A 16,025-nucleotide genomic window follows, 5' to 3' on the forward strand; every position below is an offset into this window, starting at 1 on the left:
TATTATTGAACTAATATATATTTGTTTAGGGGCCAGCTGAAGGACGCCTCCGTAGAATATTTCACTACATTGAAGACCTGTTGGTGACCTTCTGCTGTTGTCTGTTCTATGGTCGGGTTGTTGTCTCTTTGACACTTTTCCCATTTCCGTTATCAGTGTTATGGTAAAAAAGCATGTATTAATAATGAATCATGTTCATAAAGTTTATCAATGTCTGAGTCAGTAAGCTCATCTGAAGCATTTGGCTTTTTTCGGTACCCCATACTTTAACTGTTTTTGTTTTGCCTGAAGAACTTTTCTACATTTTTCAAAATTCAGGACCCTTTGTAATATATGTACTTAAGGTTGAATTTTTCTGTTGATGTTACCTATCTACTCTACACATGAAGATGTTGATGGTTTATTTAGATCAGATTTACATCTTTATCCTTATCTTGTGCTGTTACAACAATGTCCAAGGTTAATAGGGTGGTCACACACATGTTATACCGAGCCGCTTTTTTTATTTGTTTATCAACTCAGGAATTTGAATATGATAGTCGTGAATGTATGTCATATTTTGTTTTGCTCGTAGGAATACTGATCATTTCTTTGATATTCTCTTTTTTTTTTTACCAATTTGTCATACTCGAGCTATTTTTCGTTGTTTCATACAGTCCAGGTTTCAACAATTGTATTTCATATTCTCTGATCACTTACCAAGGCTGTCGTTGTAATTTACGGGACAGATAAATGAAATTGGTGGTCAGACTATATCAGTCAAATCGTATTTAGTATTCAAACGGTGATTGTATATTTACTCTGCACCTTAACCAATTCAGTCGGAAATCAAATGTGTCCACGCCACCTGTATATATTAGCATCTCTCATGGCCTTGCATCATTGATAGAGCTAATGATGTCTTATTGTTGGTAAGAAGTTTGTCGTTATAAAGAAGAAGAAAAAATTATGGAATTATAAGAAATGGTATGATGAACAAAATTACGTATTTTAAATTACACTTGTCATCAAATAAAAACTGTCTTCCTTTTGTCAATACCAGTGAACAAAATTGGGTTAACTCTCTTTGGATGTGTTGATAAATACAAAACAATAATTTCATTAAAGTTGTAAGCCTGATACATTTATTTTGACAGTCGTTTTGTTGTTAATTCTCAAAAAAGATTTATTAATTTGGTTTTCAAAACTTTTTTTTGTCGCGAACAACAATTTTTCATAGCATATTATAATAATCATCATATGGTTCATTATAGAAGGATAAGTAGATTCAGAATGATTGAATAATAATATTTATTATATAGATGATGGTGATTTATATGATTTTCCCATTGTGATAAATTCCGATAATCTCATATGTGAAATAACTCGTTTATCTTGACTCGCGAGACTTTCCGCGCCATTTTACAGGAACTACTTTTTTCACACGCAAATACACAAGTTTTGATTTAAGAAGCACAACTGTGTATAAATGATATATGCACGATAATAACAAAAAACGTTTCCTCTTTAATGCTTCACTAGCTTGAGTTTCGATTAAAATAGATAATATCATTATGGATGTCGAAATACAGTTTGCTATTTACATCGCATTGTTTAGTGATGTGGTGTGACGAATTCAGAGCAAATACATATTAACTCGGCTTCGTATGATGAACAATACATACAAGATTGTAAACACAACAATTGTACGGACAATTTAATGAACATTTTCAGTTTATTAATGAATATCTTTTCAACGAAATTATGTCCTCTTTTGGTAAATAAGAAGTATTTTACAGTTATGATCGTCTTTTAAAGCGATAAAAACATCACAAACATGCAATTAACAATTAAAATACGGCATAATAAAGGGTATGATACTTTAAAAGCGTCCTTCACCCTCCTTCTGTTCTATAAAAAAAAGTGTCTGCTTTTTCGGAATATTCCAAAATGTCTTATTATTTTTGATCCTATGCTACTGCCATATTAGGCCAAATTCTTGAACAAAAATATTTCGAGTTAGAAGCAGCGGAATTTCTAGACTTAAATATGATAGCTAGAATTTCACAGGAAGCTGAAGAAGGGGCTGAGGCACAACAGGCAAATAAAAAATCAACAGAAAGTTCAAGATTTCAAGACATAAATTATGAAGAAATCGACAATTTTCTTGAAGCCACTACAAATGAAAATACAAATAGAAAAGCAGTGTCTGGCATGAGCCTCTTTATAAAATATTTAGAGGAGTCTGGTGAAAAAATGTCTGCAGAATATCTAAATAAAAGTTTTTGCACCTATATCTTGGCTGTGATAAAAAGGATGGTAACCAATATGAACCATCAACACTGGAAGGCTTCATGTGTAGAATATATTGGCATTCAATTCAAATATTGATAAACTTCAAACGTATATGTATTCCACTTTACAGAACGTAACCTGATTACTTTGATTTAAACTATACTGTGTTGGAACAAACATATAACCTTCATTCCTAAAGGAAAAAACTATGGAATTTCCAGTGGACATTATGTTTATAAATATTTCTTCGTCGTGGAACATATGTGATGGAGTGACAGAAACAAACAAGTTTATTTTAAAAAATAAACAGCTGTCAAAAATACATGAAATATAAATCTACTAAAAATTAGAGTAAAAAGTCTTACTTAAATGTGTGTTAATTTGTTTGAATCAAATCTCTTGATAAGTGTTATAACAGTTAAATTATAAAAAGATATACGTAAATGGATTGTGATGCGCTTGTCTTATAAAATAAAAGATCATCATAAGTGTTAAATCATAGAATAAATTGTAAGCTTTTAGAATCTAGAATATTTACATTTGTACATTTGTATGTTCCATGGTATCAAAATGCGCTTGTATATTTCGTTTTTTTCTATAGATTCCCATGAGCAGTATTTTGACGCACACAAATCTTAAAAGATTTGTATAATCTGGACGATAATTTTCATTAATTGAATGATAAGGGGATTTTGTTTTCTCTATTTGTGCTATTCTATTTTTAAATCGATTCCATTTTATAAAAGGAAACTACCTAATAAAATGAAAATGAACCAGCTGAGATACTTGACTCAGATATCAATACGATTTTTTTCTCTCAGAAAATATTCAATCTAGCCTCCGCTGTGTTTTTTTGGTGTTGCTGGAATATTGATTTCCGCAGTCTTGATGGATGATATCGTTGTTGGGAGCTTGGATTCTGTTATCATTTTAGTATTACAAAGGTTCATTTGTTTTGATGCAACAAAATAATCAGGTCCTTGTTGGCTGCTAATAGTGGATTTGCACTCGTGAACTCTTAGCTGACAAAGTTTACGTTGCGGACGAGAAATGTAATCGGTCATATCATTATCATATCCCATTTGTCTAAAAATTGGCCTGACAAAATCAATTGTTCCCTGGATTTGTCTGTTATGTTCCTCAACTAATGGTTTTATTTGCGATAGCGATAGATTAAAGTTTCCTCCAATCAGCACTTCTACCCCCGATAGAAATGCAAGGTATTGTGAAAGCCATAGAATTTGTCGAGCAAATTCATAGAGATCCTTTTGATAATTTGTTTGATGTGTTAGGTTCCAGTGCCAACTGATGCAATGAAATTGCTTGACAACATGTGAAGTTGGTTGTGGTGACAAGATACCCACTAGTGGGTACATCAATTTGTTCTTATCTATATTAGGAACCTTAAAGTCTCGTGTCTTGCCATACCAATTGGGTGTTGGTAACTTCAGTCTTGTAGTATCATACAGAAGCACAGTATCCAAGTTGAAAGCAACTTTCGCCGGTCTATAGTCTTTAAGTGCTACTGAGTTCATATCAGGATTGTCTCCGTGTAGAAACACAATATCGGGATCATTACGACTAATTACATCATCAAAATACAATATCCTGTCAGCTTGAAACTGCTTTCCATCACTCCCTAATTGATTCCAGCCAATGAGTTTAAGTCTGTCTGTATGTTTCCCCATTTTGCCTGTTTTTAAAGGAGTTTAAATGATTAAGTAATGAAATCTTTGTTGGCAAATATTGGTTCTAAATCTATATTCATTGAAATAGAATGGTGTATCAAACTACATAAATATGTGTGATAATCAATTATATGGGTTGTGTCTTTTGTAGAATCGAACGTCTAGTGTATACAAACGTAATCCTAGTATCCACGACGAGTTAATGTATAAGAAATATAGTGGTACTATTGCCTTGTGACCTTTGGTTGTAATATAAACAAACATGAGAAATGTTTTTATTTGTTTGTATATGACACAAATGATTCATTTTTTAGCTTAAAAAATACAAGTAGATCCTTTCTTTTCTACAAACAGAGTCCATGAAAATACCACAATAAAAAAAATACAAAACAATAACCCTTGTGTGATTGCTACTGTTCTGTCATTGGCTATTGTATTTTTTAGCAATGTGATATGCATGCATACGTTCGTGAATAGTTTTTTTAAACTGATTTTCAGAAAATGTAATTCATTTCTAAATATAAACATTAAGGTCGATTATCAAACTTGAGTCAATGAAAAATTTCTTTTGTAAGATATTAAGGAGTTTGTTAAATCATAATGGTAGGTAAGCTTTGTTTAGGTATTAACTGGTTTAGTTCTTTACTAATATTTCACTTTATTCATTTTTACACTTTGACACTTCAATCTAAGGACATATATATAACTTACTTTCTTTATATCTTTTATTTTCCCTTTAGTTCGGTTCGTTGAAATATAAATTAAGAATAGTCCTGAAATAATAATAATGTTTAAAATAGACTTGACTCCTGGAAATTAATGTCTCTTTATTTTTTTCATTATTAAACTTTTATTTATATTTATTGCTATTTTGTGTATCTTTCCTTTGATCTTTTTTTATGATAGTTTTTCATATTATGTTACTCGCTTGTGATGGAAAATTATCGCCAGAATTAACATGAAATTGACAAAGTCGTCATAGGTAGAATAGCGATAAATATATTATCATTGGTCATCTCAACTCGATCTCTTTTCTTGCTTTCGCCGTCCCGACTCAAGCGAGAAAAAGAATCTCGTTGAGGTTATCAACGATATTCTATAAGTATACATATTGATGCATGTATCAAAAAGTCATATCAACTATAGAAGTATCGGTTTCGAATAAAAAATAAAAAATAAAAAATATGAAAATAAAAAAAAACACTAAAAAATTACATTTCGTATGACTTCATTGTATTTATCTGATAAAAGCACAACACAATTTAAACATTGGAATTACATGGTATACATGTATTAATTTTTTGCAAAGTCTAAACAATACGATGTAGTAAATACAGAAACAAGTGTATGCACTACATAAAAAATAGATACCTTTGGCATGCCATAGAATACATTTCAGAATTAATCTGTTTCTTTGTATGTCTGCTGAACCTTTTAATCCCTATTTTCATTAATCGTTTTTTGTGCTTTCTTTTGGATTGCATGCTTTTTATACGACTACTTACACATGTTACATTATGCATGTATTATGTGTACTGTTAAAACAATGGTTGAAATATAATAAAAATTACCTATATTTAATATTAAGTTCGGCTGTAAATCTATAGGATGAAATTGAAATCCTTACCTGTATAAATGAAATGTAAGCTTATTGGATGCAACGTTGTTTGTAAGAAATATTCTATGCAGAAGGTAGTTAAAACTAACAGTCTAGAAATTTCCAACTATAAATAATGTCTTATCATAAAACTATAAATAAGTACTGGCTTATTTGGGTTTAATAGAATAAATTAAGATATAATAGAAAGTTTAAAATACGTACATGTAGACAAATACAATTTATAGAAACAAAATTTACGATGTATGGAAAATAGTTTGACTACCATTCCTGACATAACCTATTGTTATATATTTTGAGGGCAGTGAATTTTTGCATATTCGTTAATATGAAAAAAGGCGTGACTTCAAATGTGTACGTTTTCCACGAGCAAAATATTGTGCAAATCATGCATGTTTTATAGAACATGTACAAGTTACCGAACAAATGTCCTGTTTGATTTCAGACAAGATGAGGTATTATCATTTAATAAGAGCCATTGTTTACCCTTTAAATTGCAAATAATTATTCAAGCCTTCATAAAACATGTTCATTTTAAATATCATTATTAATAAATGAACAGATTTAGATTACGTAAAATGATTTTCTTTATCAAAGCATATATGTGCAACATCTTATTCTTAAATTTTTGCTGTGATACTTCAATCAACCAGAGACAATAGGACTTGGTACACATACAACAATGAACAAATTCCACACAATAAACTTAGCAAAAACATTCCTGCGTGAACAGATATAAAAAAATCCAAATGGGAAAACCAACGACGTGATGTATGCTCATAGCAAATAACATAAACCAACTCGCATCTTCGGAAAAGCTCTTCATCCTTTGTAGAGTCATAAAATACTGAATTCTGTCCTTGTAGTAACAAATAACACAATTCATTCTCTTTCCATGGATTATAAAATAGGAAATAACATGAATAATGAAACTTTTCCAATACCTAAAATAGAAGAGTCCCACATATAAGAATAGTCTCTTTTGTGGTACGATCACGATTGAAGCAATTTCGAATACTATATATTAAACCGATATATATTTATATATTGACTATTTACTCGGACTTTTTAATGGAAAATTCCTTTTTTGATAGTTCCTAACATTTTCATGTAAGGTTTCATATACCAAATAGTAGCTGCAATATTTCATGAAAATGGTGGGTGGAACTTAGGTTATAGAATATTCTTTTAAATATAATGAAACAGGTTTATTTTTTAAATGTTTTCACAATTTCAAACATTTTTAGATCTACAATATTATATTTTTTTCTATTTTATTAAATAACTGTATATGTACCTTACAAGAGTGAGTTTATATAATGTTAAAAGATACGTCAACAAATTATTCCTATCGATAAATTTTAAAGAACACTATTACATAAATTGATAATGTGTGTTATGCATAGAATATGATATGGCCAAATACAGCTTAGTTGATACATTTTTGAAAAATTGAAAATGCAAATAGAATTGACTTGTTAAATTTGAGTACATTCACATATTCATTTTATCACACAGTGCATTTCCTCGATAAAGTTTTGTTAATTTTCATTATAAATATATACCAAAAACACTGTCCAAGCAAATAAATAAAAAAAATGTTACGTAAAACTGAAAGGTTATGGAAGTTTTCCAATTGGGAAGAAACAGTTTAATAAATACAGAAAACTATGAGTTTACTAATTGTAAATATCCCCTTAACTAGTCATATTAGTTCATAAATTGTCCGTTAATTCTGTTTCATACGAAAACAAAAAGTATTTCCTTGTCTTTAAAGTAAGTATTATACTTGTGCAGTATGTGCAGTGTTTTTATTTTTCCAACTAATATTTGTAATATATCAATTTATCCCACGAGTCCATACAGAACTGTTCTAATCGTAAAATGTGTACCCAGTTAATTAGAGTAATCACATGCAGTCGATTAAACACAAAAAGTTTGATTCATAATCATTTAAATATTCACAATAATACATGAATACTCTGTGCGTGGTATCAGAGTAAGTTTACATACTCAATTAGAAAACGAAAGACACAATATTTATGTTTGTGTATCTAGGACCAGTTTTTCCCGGCATAATTGACATCTACATTAGGAAATTAGCGTATTTGTTAAATTTTGGAAGAGTAACTAGAAAATTTCATTTTATAGACAGAGATGAATATTTGAGTCCCTTTAATTGTACATGCATATTAAAAAAAAACTGGGTTCTGTATAATTTTCACACAATGCCACATCATAAAAATTATGCATTTTACAGTGTATAAGCCATAATTATATTGACTACAAGGTAAAAATGTTCATTGAATAATAATATATAAATTTATAAAAGGTAAATGTCTGGTCTTAATAGTCGTTGATAGTTCACCAAAGCAATAGCTATGCTTATGAAATCACAACCTCTTTTTTGGAAAAATAGATATCCAAATGTATCACTTTAAACAAAAAAGCTTACATGAGGGGAATTTACTTTGCTCAAAACATATCAACAATATCAAATTGCATACGTTTGTTTTTTAAAGTTAGATTAAAGTCGGGAACAAGCTTAAACCAATTACACTACTGAAACGGACAGTTTTAAAATCTAATTTGTTAAATAATTTCAAAAAGTTATTCCCCATTTTATGTGACTGTTTACTCTTAATCATAAAAAAATAAACAAATAACTACAAGTATGATAATGTTATAAGTACTAGTAATTCTAGAACAAATGTATTTCTTGTCTTTAAATGTTAAGCAAAACTAAATTAACCACCGTTGTGTCGTGGGGGTCTTGATGGGATGCACATTTCTGTCTTCGTTGGCAAAGGGCAGTAATTTTGAGTAGATGGCTTGGTTAATGTTAGTGTGGTACATCTTCCTGGGAGTGTGGATGTAGTCATCATTTCAGTTTTACATAGCTGCATTTCTTTTGATGCAACAAAATAGTCCGTTTCTTGGTTGATACCTGCTACAGACTTACACTGGTGAAGCTTAAGTTGTCGGAGAAGACGTCCTGGCCGATGTACATAATCTGTCATGTCATCCAGAAAGCCCATTTCTCTGAAGAAAGGTTTGACATTTTCTATTGAATTTTGAACTATTTGATTATGTTCATCTACGAGTTGTTGTACCTGTGGAAGTTTTAGATTAAAATCTCCTCCTATTAAAATCTCTACTCCAGTAATCCATCCTAGATATTGTGCCAACCATAAGTAACGGGAGGCAAACGTATACAGTTCCTGTGATGTTGTCTGCGTAAGCTCCCAGTGCCAACTGATACAATGAAACTGTTTCACGATATGTTGAGTAGGTTTCGGAGCCAGGATGTTAACTAAGGGATACAAAAGTTTGCCTTGTGTGATCCCAGGAACCACTAAAGATGATATAAGCTCGTGAGAGTTTTGAGTCTGCAATTGCAATCTCTTTGTATCGTATAAAAGTACAGTATCTTGATTATGAACGACTTGGGCTTGACGATAATCAGTCAACACTGGTGATGACATATCAGGCTTGTCTCCCGGCAAAAATAATAAATCGGGTTGATTTTGTCCGACTACATCGTTTAGATAAGAATTTCGATATTCCTGAAACTGCCTACCCTTTCTTCCAGAAGCGTTGAACTTCATACTAATGATGCTTAACCTGTCGGCTTCTCTTCCCATGTTATATTTCTGTAAGTATATAATACAATCGTTATTTCAGTAAGCAATTCTCTCAATATTTGGTAGACGTATGACGTAGACAAAAGATTTAATTCAAGGGAAGTAAGTCATGAGCACAACCGATATTATCAGAACTTTCGAAAGGGTTTTATGGATATGTATACGGATTTTGTCAATAATTCTTATTTTTTCGCACAAAACAAATAAGAAGTTTATATATAGTTAATAAATCGTTTCCGGTGATCTTTAAAGCACAGAACAATGATCATCTTCGCTGAGTAAATGTAGTTTCTATTGTAGAAGTAAAATCAAATCATGTTTAAGGGGGAATATTTGACAAGTATGAAGTTTTCTTTTTTATCTCGATTTGCAATGTTGACGATCGAGCTTTGTTGGCTGCTATATTTTGGCCTTTAATATTTGTATGACCTAATTTGTAAATATAATCAAGATAGTTATAAATTTAAACACTTTGAAAAATTCAACTTTAAAATTATCAAATTTTTACATTGAAAAATTGTAACAGAAGGATTAGATTAATTATGAAACTATGGAATATTTAATATGAAAATCTAGTTACTTACTGTTTGTTCCTATGCGTCCTATTCAATATTTTCTAATTTGATTCAGTTTGCTATGTTCAAAATATAACACTTAACCTGCAAAAATGTGTATCAATATCCTAAAAAAATGCATTATATAGATATTTGTTATAATTGAAGTGTGTTTTGATTGGATAACAGTATAAATATAAATAAATCTTAGTATGTTTGATATGACTAAATTTTAGAAATTTTCATTACGACAGGAACACGCGCGTTGTAGCATGATTCAAAGTTCAATGCTTACGTAATACTACATTGCTTTTTGATGATATGTTTAGACTGTTTTCACCTTATACGAATCAACGTATGTGCACATCCTTACCTTTGAAAATATATGTTTGATTGAGAGATCCAAAAACGTTTTTATAAAAATACCAAAATACCTTGGTTAATTACAAAACGGGAGAATTTCGATTAAAAACTCGAAGAGATCATAACTTAAACTTTGTCACCAAAACGGAACGAATCAAAAAGTAAATGTTATAAGCCTGAATTAGAACAGGAACTGAAAATGAGGATAAATCAGACGAAAGTTTTGTTAGCAGGAACTTCATAAAGCTTATAACTGACAGTGTGTATATTGTTCATCTAACTTTAATACATAACGGAGCTATGAAGAATGGTCAATAAAAACACTCCTTTGTTGTTCGTTTTGCATACTTTCTTCCTATTGTTACATTTTTGTCTTTCAATATTTAATATTTAAGAATTCCAGATAAAGGTAAAATCTGAAAACCGCATCTGACGGACAAAAGTAATGAATATTTTAATCATTGCAATCATTTCATATCCAGTCATTCATAATAACCCTATATCCTTCAATGATGTTATGTAACTTATCTCTACTGTTAAAACATTATTAGTTTCAAAAGTCATGTTCAATTTGCTTTATCCAGGGAATGTTTATGCACATGTACACATATAAACAAAGTCGATTGTTATTGTCAGCTCTTTGGTTAATTTGATGTTTCTTTGACACATTCCCAATTTCCATTCTCAATGTTATATAATCAAAGTCGATATATAGTTGAATGTAATTTGTTTCTCATGATAAATTTTAACATCAAGAAAAATAGAGAATTCATAAAATTATACCCCTCAAAATATTTATATTATACGTGATGAATAAGGTATCTTAAATTATCTGAAGAAAAAGTACTTTTTTTAACCTAAGCTTCAAGTAATTGACAAATATGAAACGGTTACCCTACCGAATCTACATTGCATTTTTACAAATATCTGTTTTTATTAATTCGTAATAAAATTATCAAATGAGTATTTCTGATTAGTAGCCTTGAATAGACTTTTAAATTCCGCGTGAATTATATAGAAATAGCCTTTAGAGACCGAAAGGCAAAATTTTCAATAAATCATCGTGTAGTACATATTAATAGTTGGCAGATTAGATAAGTATCAATATTTAGATAGGGTTATTCTGATAAAGGTAATAAAAGTGCATTATTGATAGTCCGTGCTACTCTGCACGATATCAGCATATTAGATAATACATTAATATTTTAGAAAGTTTCTAAACGTACTGAATACTGCATTTGTATAATCCAAGTAAGGTGTATACGTCATTCACAAATTTTGTACGATAAGAAGGTATCAAAATGTATATGTATGTATACAAAAATAGTTATTACGAAATAGCTAAACAAACCTCTATATTTGAAGGACCAGTCTGTTTAAGCCATATATTACCTGTATCCTAACTTTTGTGTTAAGATTTTAGCAAGGAAATCAATTGGTTCAATATTAACACAATTTCCGTCAGGTCTTGTATTGTGTTTTTAAATCATGTTTTCATTTGAGGTTTTAATTCACTGTTAATATTTAAAACAGGCAAAACAGCTTTTTAAGGCATTCTCCTCTCATTTAACTATTTTGATAATTGAAAGTACATTGGGCATTTAAGAAAATTGTATACTCTGAATATATTGACCAGCTTATTGTATTGTTTCCATAAGTATAGTGAATGTTTTTTTGTTTGTCAACGTGAACAATATCCATGTGTGAAATGTGTATATGTTACAGTGAATTTGAATAAAGGGGGATTATGAAGAATCCCTGATTTTCAGGGAATATGTAGAATCACTAAACTTATTAGTAATTATATATAATCCCTGATAATGACCAGTGATTTTACATAATTACTGAAAATTTTAATAATTATTCCACAAATTCCCTTATATAATTTCTGAGATAATGAATAATTTAAGGATCCTTTGTTTGATAAAAAAAAATAGAGACAAATTATCATTTTTAACCTTCATATTCCTTGCCAGTTGAAATAATTTGGCTTTTAAGCACAGATGATGATCTTAATGATATGACCAACACAGGGTTTCGGGACAAAGTTGGAAGCTAGACTTCAAAATTAATAATATTAAGATTCCTTTTATAGCGATAACTTTACATTATTAAAAGCCAGCGTTAAATAGATATTCGTGTTATATTTGTAAATCCATATGTACAGAGCATGTTATTTGTGGTACATGTGAAACAAATTATAGAACATCTTCTTTTTTTTAAATGAACAAGAAATTCAAACAGAGAGAACTTACGCATCTAAATGTATAGACAAACAAAGGATTGACAATTTGAACATAATTTTAGAGGAAGCTGGCACTCCATGTAATAATCTCATAGCGATTCCACAGGGTAAAATGGAAAGGGAATCCCAAAGACATAATGGTAATTGTTCACCAAAAGTTTGAAAAAGGCTATCGCCTGGGCCAAAAAAAATATATATTGAGCCAGAGACATATAATACAATGTATTTTATGTCTCTGCTTGCGCGAACCAGTATGAGGTTACAAATTCCCTTTTTTGGGGGGGGGGTGAGGGTTTGACCTTCAGATGTTTTTATTGAACACTTTTTTTCGCAGGCCGGTCATAACATTTGATTCGATATGTGAAGCAAAAGGTTTCTGAAATGTGGATATTGTGGCAAAAACAGATGTGAAGCATATTATCTTAAAAAAAAATTGCGTTCAACATTTTAATATATTTAATATATTGTGTTTAACATTTAAAAATAATAGGGTTATCATTTTGATATTTTATTCTTAACATTTTACAATTTATGTTTACACAGTGTAAAGCTGTTTTCATATGATTTTATAGCATAAACTATTTGACTTTATAATTCATTTTCTTTATAAATAAAACTCTTTCTTCATTTCAGTTATTATGTATAATTCCTGACGTTTTTTCTAGTGATTGTACATAATCACTGAAAATTTTAGTGATTATATATAATCCCTAAACTAGCCAGCGGATCTACATAATCCCTGAAAGTTTCAGGAATTCTTCATAATCACTGATTATAGAAATTCACTGTAACGTATACTTATAATAACAACAGTACAATGGTTTGGAGTAAGCTATGTGGAACATCTTATATATCATATACACATGATACATAAGCACGAACATCAGGGTTATTTATAAATAAAGCGTCGAGTTAACTGTGTTGAAAACATATTTCATTTTAAAGATTTGTTAAACTGCACTAAAACCAATGTACAAAAAAGTGGGCACTTAAATCAAATGCATGTATGCCTGGTGGATTTTTTATGTGTTAAAAGATCTTTAGGACATAAACGTAAAACAATGAGTTTACGAAAACAAAATTTCTATGCCATGACCTTCATGAATACAAATAGAACGTATCTTATAATATACATTGTATGCAGGTAAATTACATCAGGACTGTTGGTGATGTGTGCACGGTTTCAAAATTGAGAAGGGTATGAGGCAATATCAGTTTACATTAGTTGATGACGTTAAGAAAATGAAACTGTAAGACCTGTCAATAAATTTATTCATTTCTTACATCCACATTCACCCTTCACCTGGTACATGGATGTCAAATGAAACACAAATGAGACAAAAAAAAAGGCACATTACAAGCAATCTCACAAAAATATATTATAAGCTGACCGTTTATCTTTATAGATTAAGTCATATAACTATGAAAGAAGAAGTACATACAATTTGTACAAACCGAACTACGTTATTATATAAAAAAAACACTCGCGATCTCATCATAAAACGTTAGGTAGGTGATTAGGAGCAAAGTAAGGTTATCATGGTTATTTAATTTTTCACAGCAATCTATATTATCAAATTCAAGTTGTTTTACATAAGATAAAAATTGTAGCTCTAGTCCTTCATTTTATTTTTTTCCTTACTTTTGTAATAAGATATTCATAGATAGGTTAAACCAGTGCGATATTATCCATCGAATAAAATTGTGAAGTAAGTCGCTAGTTTTCAATTCAAAACTTTCACTGCAGAAATTTAGATTTTCACAATTTCTTAATAAAAGTTCTTGTCACTTGATCTTAAATGTCGACGTATTGAATATGACGAACACTAATGATTTCACCAGTGAAGCAGTGTTTGCTTATATTTTCAGAGGAAATAATTATACACAGTTTTTAATTGGATTTAAGTTTTTAGTTTTCTATGTAGAAGTTAGTGAACGTGTTTGTTTTTCTGTCGTCTTTGTTAGTTTTTACAAGCAATTTTATGTTAAATGTACCTTTTTAATGTACATAACTCATTCAGTGCTCGGGTAAATACTCATTCGAAGCATCAATCTATTTTTGAAATTTCTGGCAATTCTTCACTATAGTATCATATTTCTGTCCTGTTATTGATCCCCGCTGATTTTAAAACTCGTCCAACACAAAAGTTATACAAACTGAAGATATAAACGGCATAGATGACTGCCAAGGAAAACACACTGACGAGCCAGCACATTGCAAATTCAAATGAAATTTTAAGAAACAACAGAAAAAGTTAACGGCTGATTTTAGGACGACCAGAAATTGCTGATGCAAATTTCGAATCGATATGCATTTCATAACAATATTCCAAAATGTTGTGGTTTGAATTCGATTTCCGAACGTGTCCAAAATATTTGATGCTATAAACCCTTGATTGACACTTATGTTCATAAACAAATCAAAAATCGAAAAGAAACTGACAACGCCATGGCTAAAATAGAAAAAGACAAACAAACAAACAATAGTACACAAACACAACATAGACATATAAAGACCAAGCAAAACGAAACACATCCAAAAATGGGGTTGGTCTGAGGTATTCTGGAAGAGAAAACAGATCCTACTACCTGCTCATGTACAAAATGTAGTACAGATACGGTAATAAGTCTTATTCGGTAGGTCACATTTGTGACAAGGGTACAGGGTTGTAGAAACGACAAAAGGAACATATCCACTATCATTTGTGAAACGGGTATTTCATACCGGACAACCAACTCGTGATTGTGTCCCTAAAATAACGACGGTATGGTTTCAACCTCTCCATTTTGGAACTCGTGGATTTTAGCTTCCTTGTGAGCAGCAACCCTCTTTCAAGGAAATAATGATAGGAAATTAGGAAATACAAGCCCCGGAGTTTTATATTACTTGAAAAATGTATACTCCGTATACAGGTGCTGTTGGAATGTTGGTACAGAGCAATGAAATGTGCTGAATTGGGAAGCTGAAATTTATCACTTTTGTCGAGAAAAAAAAAATTTCAACCGACTCTCACTGTCAATGTCTAGATGTATGTCAACTTTACCTGTTGTATCCTTTATCTCAACCGCCCCTCTTTTATCTGTAGTTTAATGAGAAAGATGCGTTCAAAATAGTCTTCAAATTTGGAATAAAGTGTTCAAGTGCACAAAGGCCCCAAAGTAAAATCATTTCCGATACACATATGTTGTCAAAATTCACTGTTTCATGTTTTTTCGGACAAAGAGACGTAGAGACGAAGAAAACATCGGCAGCAACCAATGATCCTACATGAACTTATTAAAACAATTCTAATGTCCATCATTATCCGTTTTTTTATCATTTAAAGCGTTGAATTCTTTTAATTGAGTTAATTGACAAATATAACTATTGAACTGTATTTAGCACCATGATACATGTAACAATAAACTCATCATAGATACAAGGACTAAATTTAGTATATACGCCAGACGCGCGTTTCGTCTATAAAAGACTTATCATTGACGGTCGATTCCAAAAAAGTTTAAAAGGCCAAATAAAGTACGAAGTTGAAGAGCATTGAGGACCAAAATTCCGAAAGGTTTTGCCAAATAACAATTATACTTAATAACTTTTTCATAGATATAAACCGTATTTTAACCAAATCATTTATCGACTTCTTA

General features: G+C 30.5%; 2 protein-coding genes across 2 annotated transcripts; both read right to left on the reverse strand.

Moving 5' to 3' along the window:
* Positions 1-1,273: 1,273 nt before the first annotated feature.
* On the reverse strand, positions 1,274-5,706 carry LOC134721508 (uncharacterized). The gene is made up of 3 exons (XM_063584583.1): positions 5,590-5,706; positions 4,674-4,735; positions 1,274-3,967 (listed from the first exon to the last, which is right to left on the reverse strand). The coding sequence occupies exon 3, from the start codon at positions 3,960-3,962 to the stop codon at positions 3,108-3,110; it is 855 nt and encodes a 284-aa protein (XP_063440653.1). The 5' UTR covers positions 3,963-3,967; positions 4,674-4,735; positions 5,590-5,706; the 3' UTR covers positions 1,274-3,107.
* A 1,235-nt stretch (positions 5,707-6,941) lies between these two features.
* On the reverse strand, positions 6,942-9,915 carry LOC134723525 (uncharacterized). The gene is made up of 2 exons (XM_063587114.1): positions 9,809-9,915; positions 6,942-9,233 (listed from the first exon to the last, which is right to left on the reverse strand). Exon 2 carries the CDS (start codon positions 9,222-9,224, stop codon positions 8,328-8,330), a length of 897 nt encoding a protein of 298 aa, XP_063443184.1. The 5' UTR covers positions 9,225-9,233; positions 9,809-9,915; the 3' UTR covers positions 6,942-8,327.
* Positions 9,916-16,025: the final 6,110 nt, after the last annotated feature.

The sequence above is a fragment of the Mytilus trossulus genome, chromosome 6 (genome assembly GCF_036588685.1).
Source record: "Mytilus trossulus isolate FHL-02 chromosome 6, PNRI_Mtr1.1.1.hap1, whole genome shotgun sequence".
NCBI classification, from domain to species: Eukaryota; Metazoa; Mollusca; class Bivalvia; order Mytilida; family Mytilidae; genus Mytilus; species Mytilus trossulus.